General features: G+C 39.5%; 2 protein-coding genes across 4 annotated transcripts in view; both read right to left on the reverse strand.

The window, feature by feature from the left end:
• Positions 1–70: 70 nt before the first annotated feature.
• On the reverse strand, positions 71–10,480 carry gsdmeb (gasdermin Eb). Its single transcript, XM_083917606.1, has 10 exons — positions 10,387–10,480; positions 9,845–10,067; positions 7,006–7,198; positions 6,516–6,690; positions 4,775–4,895; positions 4,563–4,676; positions 4,131–4,258; positions 3,856–4,006; positions 2,149–2,222; positions 71–2,044 (listed from the first exon to the last, which is right to left on the reverse strand). Exons 2-10 carry the CDS (start codon positions 10,047–10,049, stop codon positions 1,817–1,819), a joined length of 1,389 nt encoding a protein of 462 aa, XP_083773732.1. The 5' UTR covers positions 10,050–10,067; positions 10,387–10,480; the 3' UTR covers positions 71–1,816.
• A 2,866-nt stretch (positions 10,481–13,346) lies between these two features.
• osbpl3b (oxysterol binding protein-like 3b) overlaps positions 13,347–18,270 on the reverse strand; it is a 34,622-nt gene continuing 29,698 nt past the window's right edge. For all 3 annotated transcript variants that reach the window (XM_083919223.1, XM_083919222.1, XM_083919221.1), the window contains 6 exons: positions 18,058–18,136; positions 17,768–17,912; positions 16,467–16,611; positions 16,236–16,362; positions 15,542–15,664; positions 13,347–14,934 (listed from right to left, as the gene is read on the reverse strand). In XM_083919223.1, the coding sequence (XP_083775349.1) occupies positions 14,838–14,934; positions 15,542–15,664; positions 16,236–16,362; positions 16,467–16,611; positions 17,768–17,912; positions 18,058–18,136 (716 nt within the window). In that variant the 3' untranslated portion in view covers positions 13,347–14,837. The remainder of the gene's footprint in view (positions 14,935–15,541; positions 15,665–16,235; positions 16,363–16,466; positions 16,612–17,767; positions 17,913–18,057; positions 18,137–18,270) is intronic.

Below are 18,270 nucleotides of genomic sequence, written 5' to 3' on the forward strand. Positions count from 1 at the left end.
GCTTTGCCCGTTTGGTAGAAGTAACGCGGTGTGTTGAGTATTTGTTCGCAAACTGCTGGAGAACAACTAGTGATCCTTTTATTTTATTTTTCTTGCACCATAGAGATAAAAATACAAAAAGGATACAGATATAAGGTAGCAAGTTTAAACAATTTCCAGTATTGTTAAAACCTGAAATAATGCTTCACAATTAAAGGCACATTGAACATTGAAGTTAAAAGCTATAGGCTGTAAGTTCCCAGTCCAAACGCACCATTGAACAAAATAAACAATTACAATCACTTCTTTCTCATAGGAAAACAGTAAAATGATAATTGCGTTTAAAAGAACAACTCCGATCTGTTCAAACAGTGCTGTAGTATTGTAGAAATACGACACTTGGACCAGCTTGTGCAATCACAATTTAACAGCCGGATTCCAAAGAATGGTAAGTAGTCAGCTTCGGAGTTTGGGTGTTCTGAGACATGACATTAGACCCTACATAAATGGACATACATAATACATACATCATGCTATTTTAAAAAGGTGAGAGGTTTTAGTAGTGACATTGACAAATGAGACAATTATATTATTATATACAGATATTACTGTAAATATAATGTAATTACATGAGAACACTAAGAGGCGGCAGTAGCTCAGTCCTTGGCCTCGGAACCGAATGGTTGAAGGTTCAAGTGCTCATACGGACCAAGAATGGGGGCTGGGCTGGTGGCTGGAGAGGTGCCACTTCACCTCCTGGGCACTGCTGAGGTGCCCGTGAGCAAGGCACAGAACCCCAGAAAACTATTGTGGGTGCTTCCTGATGGGGAGCCATCTCGCTCTGACATCTCTCCATTAATGCGTGTTTAGGACCTGTTTGTGAATGTGTGTATTCCAGGACTGTGTATGTTTAACATGAAAAGTAAAAAGTGATTAATATCATTTGCCATAAAGTCATGCTTTCTTCTTTCTAAAAAAAATAAAAATCGTTCTTTCAGGTACTTTGACCCAAAATAAGACGATGAGAACCAGGTATTTTGTAACCCTTTTTTTGTTCTTTTTCATTTAGAGACTCATACCTTAATATTATATCCAAATGACTGTGTACTTTGATGCTGATGAACAGGTGCCATGTTAAACAAATCCTGATCTAAATTGTACATCAAAGATGCGCATGATCTGAATTCAGTTGTGTCTCTATAAAAGTATATTTCAGGACTGCAGTTTATGCTTATTTTTTATAATACCATGGCCACTAAAAAAATCTTCAGTTTTGATTGGCCTAAAGTTGTGGATTAATTTTTGGCAAATCACAATTTGTAGGGTGCTATGCCCCCCACACTCCCAGAGCCTGAAGCAATGTTTTTTTCAAAATGCTTGTTTTGTCCAACAAACAGTCCAAAACCCAAGATTAGCTGATTGTCAATTTTTTTGCAGATTTGTCATTAATTGACTAAAGCATGACTTGACTTCTTATTTCGGCACTAGTGCATTCATATAATTATCTGACAATTACCTTACAAATACCTTATTATGGTGTGGTCTTTCAAGTTTGTGGTGGATAAAAAGGTTTGTGTCTAGATGGTAACTCAAGATTTGCTAAAAATCTTGTGAGATGGTTGCGGTTACGCATTAACTTCCAGATGATACGGGTAGACATGTTGAGGTTAGGCATTTAACTTAAATGGTTACGGTTAGATGGTTAAGGTTAGACAATGAAATCTAATGGTTAAGGATAGTATAGGTGGTCGGGAAGCAAGTGTCACAAGAGTTTTTGTGAGTTTTTTCAAATCTAGGGTTACCATCTAGACACGACCAATATAAAGGTGTCTTCAGTTCAATCACAGTGGGCCAATGAGGCGAGACCTCTGACAGCGATACACAGGACCAGAGGGAGGTTTCCTGGCAGGTGCATTATTTCTGTCTTCACTGAGTCCTCGTCTCTCTTCAGGGACACATTAGAGCAGGCAAACAGATGTTCAGTCTTTTCATAGACGTCTTTTGTCAGAGCAGCAAGGCCTGCGCTGCTCAGAGGCATCTCCCCTTTTCCCGATAAGCACTGCACCTGGAACAGGTGTGACAGGAAGATAAAGGGCAGCTAAATAAAAAAAACCCTCATAATTTGTTGCTGTGTTGTACTTACTATTTGTAAAAACCGACTTTACTAACCAGTAGCTCCAGAGACTTTAACACCGAAAGGTTGCAGCACATTGCTAAGACAGCCAGACAATGATCTGTCATCTCTGAAAAACAAAGACCCAGATACAGGATGAAAACAGAGCTAAAAGGAGCTGAACTCATCATTCAGAGCATTGATATAGCAACAAATAAATATTTGCTTAAAATATAGTGGAGTAATAGCGTCCTAGAGTCACTTTCCCTCTGCGTGTGATGTATAGACTGTTTAAAAAAATGGGCGTAGCCTCTCTGTCGAGGTTTGTTCTCTCATCTTGATCAAATCGTCCTCGCCTCTGGGAGTCGCTGTCTTGTCAGACTTTGACTCAGTCTCATTCCCTCTTACCAATAAAGGGCATTGATGTGACATTGGGGGAGGGAGATAGGTCCATCTCGCTGACTAGAGCTCTGAGGCGAAGTGAGATCCAGAGGCTAGCTATCACTCAAGAGGCCGCGCCCCTAATTATTAATAAAATAAAAACCAGCCTGGTACAAAAAAATTCACCCCCCTCAGTGTTGTCATGGAGATATGACCTAAACATACAGACTAGAATGTTTTTTTTGTACCAGGCCTTAATCAAGTTTAAGTATGCTGTAAAAAACGGCCCATTTAACATGGGGTCAATGAGAAACTGCTCTATTATGAAACCGGCCCCTAGTGGCCACTCGGAGAAGTGCAGTTTTTGGCACTTCCGTATTATATCAACCAGGAACTCGCTGTGGTTGGGGCTTGGTGTGATGTAATGAGTTTCTGTTTGTTTGACAGTAGGTCGGGCCATACATGCATGTAGTGAAAAACTTTGGTATTTCATGTATTGGGGAATGGTCTGCAAGAGCCGTGTGGAAGTAATCCCAGCCCACCTTTTTAAAAAAAAAAAATCAGTTATAGCTCCTTTAAGGAAATTAGGTTTTCAGGACATTCTGCGTGCAGTGGCCACTCTGCAACTCCACATTATTTTCTGCCTCAACTTAAATTAAAGGAGTTTTTTTTTCCACAGCTTGAGGACTTATAGCACCCAATAATGTAATAATTTCTTGCAAATTAAATTACATTTTCACTCAACCTGATATAAAATATAATAAAACCAAATAATGTATTGTAATAACATTTTTTACTGATAATGTAATGTCATGGATACATTTCAGGTGGGTCATGTTTTTTTTCAAAACTGATGATGTAATAATTCTGACTTACTGTATAACTAAAAAGTAAGATTTTACTCCCCCTCAGGAATGTAAAGTGTGCAAATATACAATAGTCAGTAGGGGTATGGGCGAGCTAATTTCTTTATTGATAGAGATTTTAGCATAATGCACCTTTGCGTGATAGTACGTACTACTTTAAATGTGATATTCTACATAAAACCTAGAGCATGAAATCAGTGTCAAATGTTAGTGTTTTCAGTAGGCTTACATGACACTAATAATATTATACATTCTGTATGCTTGCATACTTTATATTGCACAAAAAAAACATTTTAAACATTATTACATGATCCTTCAAAAATATTACATTACACCGGAAAGGTATTACATTATCAGTAAAAATGTAATTACAATATCAGGATATTTAATTAGATTACTGGGTACAGGTAATGTACAATTTCTGAGGAAATGATTACATTATTGGATGTTACAGGACTCAAGGAACATTTCAAGTACATCCCAAAGCCTATCAGTATACAAGTGCAGCGTTCTTACCATCCATGGCGCTGGTAACAAGGTGAAGGGCTCTGAGGATCGGTGTGGACTCCACTTGAACAGACTGCTCCAAAAGGTCCAGAATTGCTTGGATGTTCTGTTTTTGGGACTCATCCGGGACCGGTCTTTTATCCATGCACATCTGGTCCAGCTAAGACAGAGGAAGACATGCTAGTGCTACAGGAGTTTCTAATCATGCTAACTTCATATTACAACCCTGTGTTGACACGACCTCTTTAACTCTGTGTCGACATGGCCTCTCTGTCCCCGCTTACCACATTCTGAAGTGAACTGACGGCTCCTCTGTCCTTCATAACTTCTGTGATTTGCTGTAGCAGAGAGGACCTTGCGTTGGCAGGAAGATCTGAAAGTAGCTGGAAATGATCGCTCAATTGCTCCAGCTCTGAATAAAAAAACAAAAATGGACTCTCTTTATTATCTTCCTCCATAGATTGAATACTGTATGTGCATGCAGCAGGTCACTAAAAACTAAGATTGAACGGGGCATTTATTAAAAGAAATGTATAGAAAAAAAAGAAAACAGCAAGTTCACACAAGAGACCTCATTATATAGGTCAAAGCACATAACAAGCCCACGCAATAAGTTAACAAACCATTATCACACCGTCACGATAAGACAGACGGCTTCCAATCTCTAGAGGCCCTTTATCACTTGAAAACAGCATGCACGTCAAACTGTCATTTACCATGTCTAAGGTGGCAATTTTCAGAGGCTGTGGCCCCAGAAAGACCAAAAAGTCCTTTCTTAGCAGGGCCATCTACTTCAAAACCCCCAGTGGTGTATGACATCAGACACAGCTCTACGGAAAAGACAACACGTTACAGTAAACAAATACCCTGATGTGAAATGTAACTGCAGTACAAGTTTAATGAGTTGTGTGTGTGGACAATTTCTCACCGTAGTGCCCATCATGTTTGATCTCTAGCTCTATAAGACCATAGGCAATGGTAGTATGGATGGGAATCTCCATGGTGACGTTACTGTCTTTACTCAAGCTCCCATTCTCCTTCAATGAAACCTGCAGATTTGCAACAAAACCGCAAACATGTGAGACCAAACACACACATTCTAACAAAACTCAGTCTATTTTCAAGGAGATACCCACTCTAAAACAATTCATCACTGATGAATAACAGTTGCTGATGTGTTTGAGTCCAAAGAATATAAAAATGAGAATGGGACTGAAGCAAAGACGTTCTCTTTATGTTATCAAAGAGGAAAATGATGCATATTTCCACCAACAGTTGGTAATCATTCGCGAACTCGCAGGATACATAGAGCAGCAATTTCAGTTGTTCTTAACTTAAAAAGATATTGGTCTGTTCCCTCATTTAGATTAAATTACATTAATTTAGCTGACGCGTTTATCCAAAGTGACTTACAATAAGTGCACTGAAGCATGAAGATATTACCCAAAAAGTGTAAGAATAATACATGTAACAAATAGGCAACATTTTAGCTTTTTTTGTGTGTGTTTTAATGATTCAAGGACAAAGGTGCGGACATCCTGAACATGCAAGTTTTCTGTCTGTGATGAAAGGTTTGTTGGGTTTTATTCCAACTAGTCATAAAGCGCAAAGTTGCACACAGAACTGAAAATGATTCTGGGAAAAGTAGCTTAGTAGATGCCAAAAAACTGCGGAGGAAATACCAAAACATAATGGACACAGCCAGGCACAACAAAAAGTATTTATAAAATTGTTTCATCACTAATAACTCATGGGATATTGTGTTGATGATATAACAGTAAAAGAGTGATTTTCTGTTGTGATGAACCCTAGGGCTGGGCAATATGGCCAAAATAATTTCATAACTCCATCACAATATATATCAAGATACAGTGTATTTTCTGGTCAATAAATAAATAATCTACGTGAAAGAACCACATGGTAAAGCCTGTTTTGAATACTCCTGTGTGAATTAAATACTTGACAAATGTATGATGACAAATATGTAATGAGTTTGGAGTATTTTCTCATTTAATTAAAAACTTTATATGTAAAATTACCATAATGTGCAAGGATCCAAACATAAAGTGTCATCCAAATGGTATAAAAATTGCAGTAACGCAGTTCAGTCGCTAGTTTTCAACATTGCAATACAAAAGATATAGAAAAAATATATACGATATACATTTTTATATCGTTTTGATTATATATATCTGGACGCCTTGCTGGGCAAATTTTGATTATAAAACCAGAACTGCAATTTTCAAATGATATTCCCCCTGTAATTTCAGATAACATTTTCAGAGAAGTGTGAGTGAATGTTTATTATTGTCGGATTTGACGACATAATTGCTTGACACACTATCTCAATATGATTATTTCACAATATAGATTTTATATGGCACAGTGGTTAGAGCACTCGCCCCATATAAAGAGGCTAAAGGTCCTCCAGGCAGTGGCCACAGGTTCGACACAGACCTGTAGCCCTTTGCTGCATGTCTCCCCCTCTCTCTTTCATCCCATTTCCTGTCTATTCTATATAGTCAAGGCTTGGAAAACTGCCAAAAGAAATCTTTAAAAAAATCAAATAAAAGACGTCACATTCTTATTGAATTATTGCCCAGCCCTACATACACATAAAATTCAAAACATTACACTGCTATAACAATTGGTTTAACACTGTACTGTACCTTTGGGCTCTTGGGCCCGCAGAGGCTCAGTCCTCCACCACACTGTCCTCCCTGCTGCACGTCCTCTATGACCGAACTGGGCTGAGTCGTCAAAATACGCTCCTTCACAATCCCAAAAGCCTGTCTGTGCTTCTCCTTTGTCTGCTGGACCAGACCATGGGACATGTCCAGTACCCTGACACGTTGAATACACACAAACATCAGTGTAATGTCTCACAGGGAACCTTCTTAGAATATCATGAGAATTATACAGAATGGGAATTCTTTAAGGTATTGTCTTAAATAGATTTGAATTGTATACTATAAACATGCGAGTGTTAATAATCAACAGTCTCAGTTTTTTACGTGCAACTTTATGACTGGACAAAGATCATTCCGGCTATTTGAAGATCTTTAACACACTGCATGTCAGATGATATTTCCTTCATGTTGACCCTGTTTAAAACCAGACAGGATAATGTAAACAGGTGGAGGGGGAAGTTGAACCAACCTGTCTTTGGAGTCTTGCAGGAGCTTCTGCACATCCACTTCCTCCTTCTTCAAACTGCCAAAGGACGACTGGAGTTTGGAAGAGTCTTTACCCTCCAGGCTCACATTGGTGTGGGGAAAATTTGCGTCTACAGTTCCCTGAATGTGGTCACCAAATGTCCCATTGTATTTGATGAAGTCTGTCTCTATGACAGCTGTGGACAGTGAAACGTTTAGATTTTTCAAGATTCATGATTCAAGATTATTTATTGTCATTTCAACCATAGACATAAAGAGTAGACGCCTCATCGAACGTTGGGCCTATTGGCGCTGACGAGCGGTGGAGCCGCCATCTTGGCCCGGTCGCCCGCTCCACTCAGTGTAAGGAAAGGACACGGTTCAGCGTATTTTAATATTCACAGTGGGATTAACAGTAATAGAATATTCTGATATATGATATATGTGATGTATGATAGGTGTTTTGCAAACACTATAAATATAAACACAACAAGAGAAATCATTTATAGAGTATTAATAGGCTATATTTCATTCATGAATACATAAATCTCTCTCTCTTTCTCTCTCTCTCTCTCTCTCTTTCTCTCTCTCTCACACACACACACACACACACACACACACAAACACACGCACGCACACACACACACACTCAGAGAAAATTAAAATACATATAAATCAAGAGTATCAATACAATTAGGTCAGAGAGAGAGAGATGACATTTTGGACACATCTAAATACAAGTCAAACAGACACACTTCCATTTAAAGCACTAAAAAAAACAAGAGCCGAACCCTATATGTTTATGTATATTCAGAAATGATCCATGCTCTGCCAGTCGCATAGTCGTGGTAGTGGAGAGGAGAGGGAGCGAGTGTGTGTGGTATAAAAATATATATAACATTTTGTTAAATCGATCATTTTCACACTGTTTTGTTCTTGCACAGTTACCAATTTGAGTGTAGCTCTAATTGGTAAAGACAGTGATGTTGGAGGAGTACTTTGTATAGTATCTAAAATGACTGTGTCCTTTGTTTTTAGGCAAGGTCTAGTTATGTGAATGTCTTCTTTATTACATATTTTAATTATGTAGTAATTGTATTTAATGTGCAAACAAAAACACGGGGCATAGTTCAGTAATATCCATTTTAAATTATACAAACCATTTAAGATTTTTCCTTAGTTAAATAAATGTATGATTTTTTCTTTTCAGACTGTTTCAACTTCTGTGGTACAACTGAACTAAAAAAGCCTGGACTCATCAGTTCTGCTTTACAAACATGTGACGTTGGTCCTGCTTTAAGTGGAGATGTGGAGAACCAAGTAAAAATGTATGGGACATTTAGTTCAGCTGTGAGAATATCGGGCACAGAGTGGAAACACATGTTCACGCTTGCCTCGTAAATCTCTAATTCATTCTTTATAATAAAGCCCACATCATGTTGCTCCTGTTTGATGAAACAGTTTAACAGCAAAGGATATTGATCAGATTCTGTCACTTCTCCTTTGATAGTCTAAACTTAAAAAAAAAAGTGACATGACATGAAAAATGATCTCATAATTCATGTCAATGTCATGTTCAATATTTAAAAAAACAAAACTGAGAATATCTGAGGTGACCTGAGATGAACCGTCTCTGAAGTGTCTTCCTCTCATGAAACCACAGCACATCCTCCGCTGACCTACTGCTGGATATGCAATCCATTTACACTGGACCACATGTACGACAACCCCTCTCCTCCCTGCTTCTCCTTTAATATCTACACAGGCTTGCACACACACATCTGGCCGGGGGGTAAATTAACTAACATTCCCACAGAGGCTAATCTCCACGCCTCTACTGTGACAAGATAATAACAATAAAATAAGGGACAGCAGCTCCTCTGGCAGCTAAATATTTATCTACCTGCCACAGCCTGAGGGACTCACTATAACATTCAAAAATGCATGGATTTATGTATAATTGTTTAAAATTGTACTGTACCGTACTGATTATGAATTGTAATATTGTAATATTAGATTAGAGCAGGAATACGCTGCACAGGGCTCTGGCATCTTGTTCCTTCTGCTGCTCAACTCAGAGGCTCAACGAGTCACTCATAGAACTGATCTGAAGGACCGATCCAAGATGGCGGCCGCATTTCTCGCGGCCCAACGTTCGATGCGGCATCTACTCTTTATATGTCTATGATTTCAACACCATACAAGACAGGTAGATAGTTGGGATGAAATTACGTTGCATACGGCTCAGGATGCTAAAACAGAGTGCAGTTCGTATAAATCTGTAAATAATAAAACCCCCATAGAGAATCTCTGCAAAATCCTTGGTGACAAAGTAATGTCTAAGAATCCCACTGCAGTTACTGAACTGTGGAAGAGACTGCAGGAATAATGGACCAAGATTAAACCAGAGCAGTGTGAGAAACTAGTGATGTCCTGTGGGCGCAGATGTGCTGACGTCATTCAAAGCAAGCGCCTCTACACTTCATATTCATTTTTTAATTCTATAGCCCGAAGAAAACATTGTTTAAATCACAAATAAAAACAAAGTTTTTGTTGAAGTGCTCTGGTTATTTAAAAAAAACAAAACATGCTAGTACAGCAGTGGTATAGCCACAGCTGATATTCTTTGAAATTCTGAACAATAAAAAATGACCATATTTAAGAACAAATCAGGTATTAGTACTTTGTTCTCTAATTTTGATATCCAGTGAATGTAAGGTTTGATAAATACATAGAATACTTTGGATTGGAAGAGTAGAAAGTGCGAGAGAGTAGATTCTGTGATTTTAAAAGAATAAATGTATACAACTCAGTACAGCTTAGTAGTATACTGTAACAGTTACCTGGATTTATAGGTGTGTCTCCTGTTAGTATATCATTGAAGTTAAAATCAGTGGGAATATACTTGGGCTTCTGCCAGATCCAGAAACGCTTGCGCTTCACCACCACTGTCAGAAGAGCAATAGAGTCATTCAGGCTGCACACTGGGATCAGCAGACCTCCATGATCCACCTCCTCCACAAAGTTCCTGGTGGCTGTGGCAAACATCTCCCGGGTGGATGAAACCTGTCAAGTTGATAGTGAAGCTAGGCTTTAAAAAGCATTCTTTAGTCTGGAGAAGAAATTATCATCAACCCTTCCACCAGTCATCCCTTTCTTTCTTTCATAACGTTACACCACATCAAGCAAAAAAAACAAAAGAAATAATGACGATCTAAAGACATTTTGCAACCATGTCTTCACAGAAAGAACACAAGTAACCACACGCTTACAGTTAGTAACATCAGCAATACCATCAGTGTCTAGTTGTTGTTTTCTTAGTTCGCCTGATCGTGGAACAAAGAGCATGGGGGCATTTGCATAGTCTTCATGTGTTACCGCTTACCTGAAGTCCTTGTTTAAGCGAGGAACCACCGGAGGAGAAACTTTCTTTGTGGTAAGACTGTTAGAGCAGACAACGCTTCCCCATATCAGTCTCAGTGGTGCGGGCTGGGTGAAGCTTGTTTTGGACAAAAGACGCGCAGACGCCCCGCCTTATCTCCACAGGAAGCTGAGGATGTGTTACCGAGGATACTGTCAAATATTATAAATACTTTTTTATAAAGTCTATGCAAAATACATGTATGTCTATATTAATAAAAACAACAACAACAACAACAACAACAACAATAATAATCATAATATTCATAATAAAAACATTAAGAATTATTTTTTGTTTCAACTTTATATTTTTAGGGTACGTCCACACGATCGAAAACGACCTTTTCCCCCCTCCGTTCTTAAAAAGTTTTCCGTCCACACGCACTCGGCTCAAGAAATATCTGCGTCCACACGAAACCGGTGAAACTGGCTAAAAACGCTGTCATACACATGCCGGGCCTGGGTGTGGCGCTGTAGCTGCCACACAAATACGCTAACAAGGAGAAGAAGAGAGCGAGAGCCTCTGTTGTGTAGAATCCGAAACAAACACCGGAGAGTTTGTTGCCAAATCTGGCGACTTCCCAAATCCTCCTCCATCCCGGAGATAAATCTGTCGACTGTTTCTGGTGTTAGTGGAGGCTTTTGTGGTGTTTTGGACTCTGATGCACCAAACACTCTGCAGCTAGTGTCCTCAACGAGCAGATGGTGCTGCTGCTGTGAGACCCTTCCCCGTCCCAAAGCTCTCACAGAAGGGCACTGTCTCACCACTTTGTGCGACCTTCTTGGCAACTTTATTTATAAAAAGCTACTAGCGACACATTTAGCGTCTTATTCAGACCATAGGGGAAAAGGGAGACATATATGGTCGGCCTAATTCATTCCCATGCATGTGGCTCAGACTCATGTGACACGGACCCACAGACTGAACTGTTCTCAGAGTAGCCTACGGTTCAGTTTACGGGTCCGTGTGTCTCTCCACGCAGCAGCGCTGTTGTTATTATGTGACGCCGCGGGGTTAGAGGTCCGAGGTGTGGAGATGACGGCATCGTTAACAAAGTATGGGGTTTCACCGTTCAGACGACAACCCCACGGGGGGCGTTCTCAAATCTTCCCACTCTGGGACCTGGTTACAGAAAAGACCGTTTTCAGGCTCCGATAACACCGGCTGCGTGTGGATGGTCGGCCTAACCGGTATTAAAAATGTGCGTTTATAGGAAAACGCGTTCTCGTGTGGATGGGCCCTGCAATTAGGCCTATAGTATGTCATTAAAAGTGTCTTTAAAAAAGTTAAAGCATATGTCATATATCATATCATTAAAAACCAAGTCTTAGTAGAATAGCTCATTAAATATCTAATATCAATAAAAAGTCATAGAAAACATTTAACTCTGCACAGCTACTTAATATTTTAAGGATCGTATATGTTTCATTGTCTAACCCTGGTAAAGGTCTGGTGGCAAACCTTATATCAAACGATGTCATAAACGTATCATCAATGTTGCTTCAGTATTGACCGATGCTTGTGAGCGATTCAGACAGAGTGTGAGCAGCACTGTCGAGTTCACTTTGTACTGTCTCTGCAACATTGATGGCTATTTGTTGCCACCTAGTGGAAATACACAATTCCACACCTTCCCTTTACACGTTGCATTGTGTGCACATATTCTTTAATCCTAATCTGATCTAGTCCGATTTTCTTCTAAATTAGTATTTAACTCTGCACAGATACTTTATATTTTAAGGATCCTGTGTGTTCTTGTAAACATCTCTGATGGCTAACCCTGCTGCATCTGGTTCCTTCTGTCTGAAGCCTTTATACTGTGAGATGTGATAAACACTGCAGGCTCTAGGGGCCTCTAGTGTCATCTTACTCTTTTAGTGTTGTTTCATCGATGTGACATGGTTTATCAGATTATTTTATTAATTATTATTAACAGTCGTAACACTGCAACACTGGTATTGCTTTTACCTTGTGAGTCTGTGTGTGTGTGTCATCATGGCAAAATGTTGTCCTGGAGATACCTCCTGTTGCAGGAACTAACACTGGGTATTTTCCCATGTTTGTGTCTGTCTGTAGATTTTGTTGCCATGTTAGCAATGCAACCTTGCAAGATAGTCACAAAAACTTTACAGGTGTGTAGTTGAGATCAAAATAAAGACCAAGCTCATAGATGAATGTGATCTGAGCATTGGGCTGGAAGTAGGGCTTAGGACCCTACTTGAACCCCGCCCCTGACCTGATTTGGCATCATGGATGGTGTGGTGCCATCGCCCGATGGTCTCTAATTTATCAATACATTCAGTTTTATTTTTGATTTGTCTGATAACCTTGTTTCAGGGATCCATAATTGTTTTATGAACCATGGATTTTGGTTACAATATAACACGTACAGACGTCAACCACACCAAGGGGATGTGACTAAATGACCTAGATACATGTGTGCTGGCATTTAATCGAACTGCAAAATGGCTTGAGGGGGGCAAGCATCTGTGTGACACAGCCACAATAAAAAACGGCACATTATGGGCTGAAAGAGATATCTATGACAAGGATCCTCTTTGGAGGAGATTTCTAAAGGACAACCCATGATATCACCATGGTGAAAAAGCCCAAATCCTCAAGCCATGAGCAAAAACTAAATCATATATTGAGAGAATAGCTTTTCATGGCCTCCCAATGTACCAAAGCTAACATTTCATGGGGTATTCCTGTTGCTCACAATATGATGGCACTGAGAAGAAAAACTGCGCGAAACTAATGATTCAGTTGTTTTCTCTTTTCCAGTTGGCACATTTAACCAACATTTACAACAGAGGTGTCAGTCTGACAAGTCGGCATCTCAGTTAAGTGGAAACTTTGATAACAGTTTGTCTTATACCTTTCAGGGTTTCAAAGAAGCAGTCACAAACAACTCCACAAAAAAGAAAGCATCAGAGATTTTATTCAAGCTCATGGAGCAAAGTTTTGGACACTTCTGGTCCCAGAGCCCAGGGTCCAGGTAGACAATGGTGCAATGAATGGAGTGAAAAATGGTTGCTACTGCTGCCCATAGTTGCACAATCATTCACACAGTAATAGCAAAAAGCAGAAATTGCTGTTATGAAATAGAAAGAAGAGTTAAGTAAGGATTTTAAGATCATTTGAACAATTCTTGTTGGCTCCTTACAAAACATACTTAAAAAAAGATTGCAGAGATGCAACACAAATAAATTAAACAATATGAGTACAACGAGTAAGGCATCAGGCAGGTGCAGAATACATATTGGTGTACACTTCATCAATGGCATAGCAAGGCTAGTTTATCTCAGAGGTAGAGAATGTCCATGATAAGACAACAGCTAAAGTGACCAGTTGTTCAATAACATTTGAAGCTAGTGTAGACAAGTTAGGACAACGTATTGGTCATCTTTTATACCAAGTAGTCTTCCCTTTTCTCAGTTTAAGTGATACAGTGTAACATATAAGGTGAAATCATGTATCAATAAGTTTGCATAAACATGTTTACACAATTTACATAAGCACTTGCTATTAAGGCAATAACTTTCATGTACTACAATGAAGAAAACCAGGGCCAGTATTCACAAAACATTTGATCTTACCACTTGGACGATTCCTAAATAGCTAAGTGTCCTCTTAAAACCTTGTCACAAAGTTGCTGAGACCCACTTTAACTATGGAACTGGGTGTCTTAAGCTAAGGAAAATGACCCCGTTGCTATGGACGACACCATTTTTCATGAAACCATGATTGGCTGTTTTGGTTGTCTGTCAGTGAATTCTTGACAGAAATATTGTAGGATGTATGTTGCCATATCCAAATAAAGATTTGAAAATAAAATGTAGGCTATGTGTCACTGATTTAACATGAAACAAAGAGTAATATAGGCTACTGAGCAGTCAGGTATATGCGCAGCTAATTTTCAGCCTCTTACATGTCTAGCAGCTCATTAACGATTAGCAGGTATCTATGTAAAAAAAAGTCAGAATTATCAGACTACTATAACCATGGCCAAACTGGTTGCAAGAACAGCTTTTACTTTTAACTTTATTAAAGGGAAATTTAGTCAGAATAACTGCAAAAGCCAAAAAGAAGAAGGGAGGGAAAATATATGCCCTGACAAAAATGCAGCTTTCCCACTATCATTAAAGGTTTCTAAAATGTTGACGTGATTACGAGGAGGATTGTGGTGTAACTTTTCACAGATTTAGGAGCTGCTTTGAGTACTAAAACAGTTTTAGCCCTAAAATTAGGACGGACACACAAGAGTTACACCTAAATCAACAAGATAGGAGCCACTTTTAGCCTTAAGATGTTTTGTGAATAAGGGCCCAGTACCGAATGTGGATAGTACAACTGGGATACAGACATCACCAGAACCCAGTCTGGATCACAGTACAGGCTGTGCAGGTCAGGGGTCACCACAGTGTAGGTAAATCTATTTGGGTGAAGCCAGGATCCTTCCTCAGCTCCCAGTATGTGTTGTTGCTCACCCAAGTATCATCCTTTGACTTCCTGTAAAGGCAGAAAAAGGAGAATACTGTGAAATATGGTTGAACCACTGCTATAAGATGCATATGATTCTATTAAAGGGGACATCTTATGCTCATTTTCAGGTTCATATTTTTTGGGTTTCTAATAGAACATGCTTTAATGTGCCCCTCTATCTGAAATACAGTGCATACTACATTTTAGTTGCTGCCTCTTTAAGCCCCCCTCCCAAAAAAGACCATTCTGCTCTGAATGGTCAGTGTTTCTGGGTATTTCTGCATCTGCATTCGGCGTCTCTGCACCGTCTTTGCAGCTGGGGAATGACTGTAACGGCATTGTAGCAGCACTTTCTACCTATATATGGTATAGTATAGTTGTGACATCACAATCGTACTGTTCCAACAGCTTGTTTAAAGGCACAGTTTCTGAATATAGGCTGTGTGCATTTCTCTGTCGATTGAGCATTTTGATACTTTCACAGTATTTATAGCACACCTAGACTTGCTTTATAATAAAAAAAGAAATGGAAATCCAGCAGTTTACAATATGGGACCTTCAAGAGCAAAGACATGCTCACTTTAACATTCATTTCTTACTTAGAGAAAGGTATATATCTGTGTATTTGGGCTACCTGAAGAATTTAGGTTGATGTGGTACATTGTCCTCCTCCAGGACTCTCCGTCTCTCTCTCTGCAGCTGTTCAATCCTCTGCTTCTGCTCCTCTGCAGCATCTAAGTTCCCCTCCTCCAGCAGTCTGCCATGCAGCGAGACACAAGACACAAGACACAGAACACAGGACACAGGGCACATTTATTATGCAAACATGGTTTAAACATTTATCTGTAGTATTCAAATTTAATATTCACTCCTGTTATTTGGTTTTGTATCAGTAAGATAACCTTATTATGGATAAACAGGATATTGAAGGACTAGAAGTAGTTTCAATTTTTTTTACTCTGATGACAAAGTGCTACTTCTTTCTGTGGTGCCTTTCGGCAGCATTGTATACTTTACAGACTTTTAAACTTTAAAAATGTGAGCTAAAATTAGTTTGACGAATCTGAAAGCCTCTGTGGTTACTTACTATTCTTAACATGAGTATTGATGGGCCTATTTTTGTGCTACTTTGATCATAGGGTTGGGTGAGCAAGAGGATACGATTGAGATCCATGATGTGAGAAGATAAAAGGTGCTCAGATATTCACTGTCATAGCTGTGTCTTTTTAATATTCCGACACTCTAGAAATCTTATTGTTTTAACCAGGTTTCTAAAAATCTTTTTTCTCCTACGTTTAAGAAATCCGGTTATTAATATACATATATACCTTTGGTCCACACGTAGTCTGGTATCTGTAGGCGGCAGCAGCGGTTTCAGGGATGGATCCAGCTCGTTCAGTTCAATAGCAAACTTGGTAAAACCATAGTACTGCTCAAGGTCTACTGGCATTGCATCTACATTGCACATAAACAGCATTCACTGCATCAGATACTGTCATCTGGAGATATGCTTTGTCAAAAGGCATTTAGTGCATTCTTATAAAAGAAACTTGTCATACTTGCTCTCCAGATACATGTGGCTGAGGGCGGGTCTCCGCAGAAAACTGCTTCCTGCCACTTCCCAAAGAGTCTGTGGATCACCTTCCCTTTATTATCCATGATAGCTCCCTCCACCTCATTCACACTTGAATTCCAGTATTTGGCCTGTGAAAAGAATTGTAGAAGAACATAGTATGAGGCTATTATAAGTAAGCATGAATTGACATGGGCAGGGACCACGATCCTGTCCCCTTGCAGTCAGCAGATGTTGCTGTTGCGTAAACCATTCAGAGCCCCAGCTGCGTTGCTGGGCTGGTGTGTTTAATAGGAGATGAGGATGCATAATGACTTCTGACATGTCTGGACTTGCTACCCTGCAAAGCTTCAGGAGGTCTTTAAACTGGAAGCAAGCTAAAGCAATTAACCTTCTCTTCTCGGTAAAGGCTTGCACAGATCAAACATTGAAAACATCGAGGGGTTCTTGGTGGCATGCAGGTGAAGAGCACCATCTGTGTAGAAGGTTTATGGGCTAATGAAGGGACTACAGCATTCACTATGCCCGTGGGTGACCTAAATATATGGAAAATGGCTTTTTTACTGCTTGTAGGCTATTTTGATCAAACCCCCTGGGGTTCACAGAGGGATGTCTACCAACCAGTATGAAGTATCTGGAATATGCTTAAATATTGTGGCTGATATGTTACTATATTTTACAGGATTGGATATACTTGAGTGTAAGTGGTATGCACGGTATGCAAGACACTATACAAATAAACATGTCTTGCCTTGCAGCTTGTTGCAGAGAAGCATACTTCAGCCTTGAGTGTCACATTTCTAAATAAAAACACACCATCCATCTTGTCAGGCTTCAAGTAATGCGTTTGTGTTCCAAGCAAAGGGGAGCCGGCCAGTCAGCGTCCCATGAGGAAATACTGGGGGGAGGGGGGAGCAGGGGGTGACGACGACACAGAGAGGTGACTGTTAGCGTCGTTAGAGATTAGCATAGACGCTTCATCAGTTTGATCAGAACTAGAAACTATTTATTAAATAAAAGAAGAGACTGAAGGCTTTTCTCGATGGAAAATATAATTTTGCTCTTCTCCAGACTGACTTCGGCATAAGTTTGATAAACAGATGATTCATCCAATCACCTGCCAGGTATGTTTGGAAAGTGCCGGCTCTTTTTCCAACAGTTTTTCATTAATGGCCTCTCAGGTGATTCTGTGTAACAAATCATCTGGTGTGTCAGGTTAGGTAATGGGGTCATTACGGTGGTTGCAGCCCTGCATACAGCTACTAAATATAACTTTTTTTGCCTCACCTTAACAAAAGTGATCTTGCACTGACAAATATCACTGCTGGAATTTTTGATGGAAATCTCCCCATAGTGCTCAATCCAGCGTGGTCCACTGAGAATGTTGTGGATGCAGGACGTTACCTTGTTCCACTCATAGTGGTCTCCAAATCTAGAAAAAGGGGGATTTAAAAACAACATTCCTTTGAACTTGACACTCGTAGATTATGCTTCTTAATTGACATGATCATCGATTTGTACAGTCTGTGTGTGTGTGTCTGTCCAGTCATAGAGTAAATGATGCAGAAGAGACTCACCCTGGCAGAGTTACATGAGTGGTACCAACAGGAATGATCTCCATTGACTTCCCCCAGAACTTGTTCTTACACCTCACATCTACAAAATCAACCAGAAAGAAGACAATTGTACACCTTGACACTCATCTTGCAAAACCAGCCACTATAATATTTATTGATAATGGATGAGACTCATTTCCTCATTCCACTACATGGATGAGACTCATTTCTATA

Source organism: Echiichthys vipera, assembly GCF_963691815.1.
Source record: "Echiichthys vipera genome assembly, chromosome: 8".
NCBI classification, from domain to species: Eukaryota; Metazoa; Chordata; class Actinopteri; order Perciformes; family Trachinidae; genus Echiichthys; species Echiichthys vipera.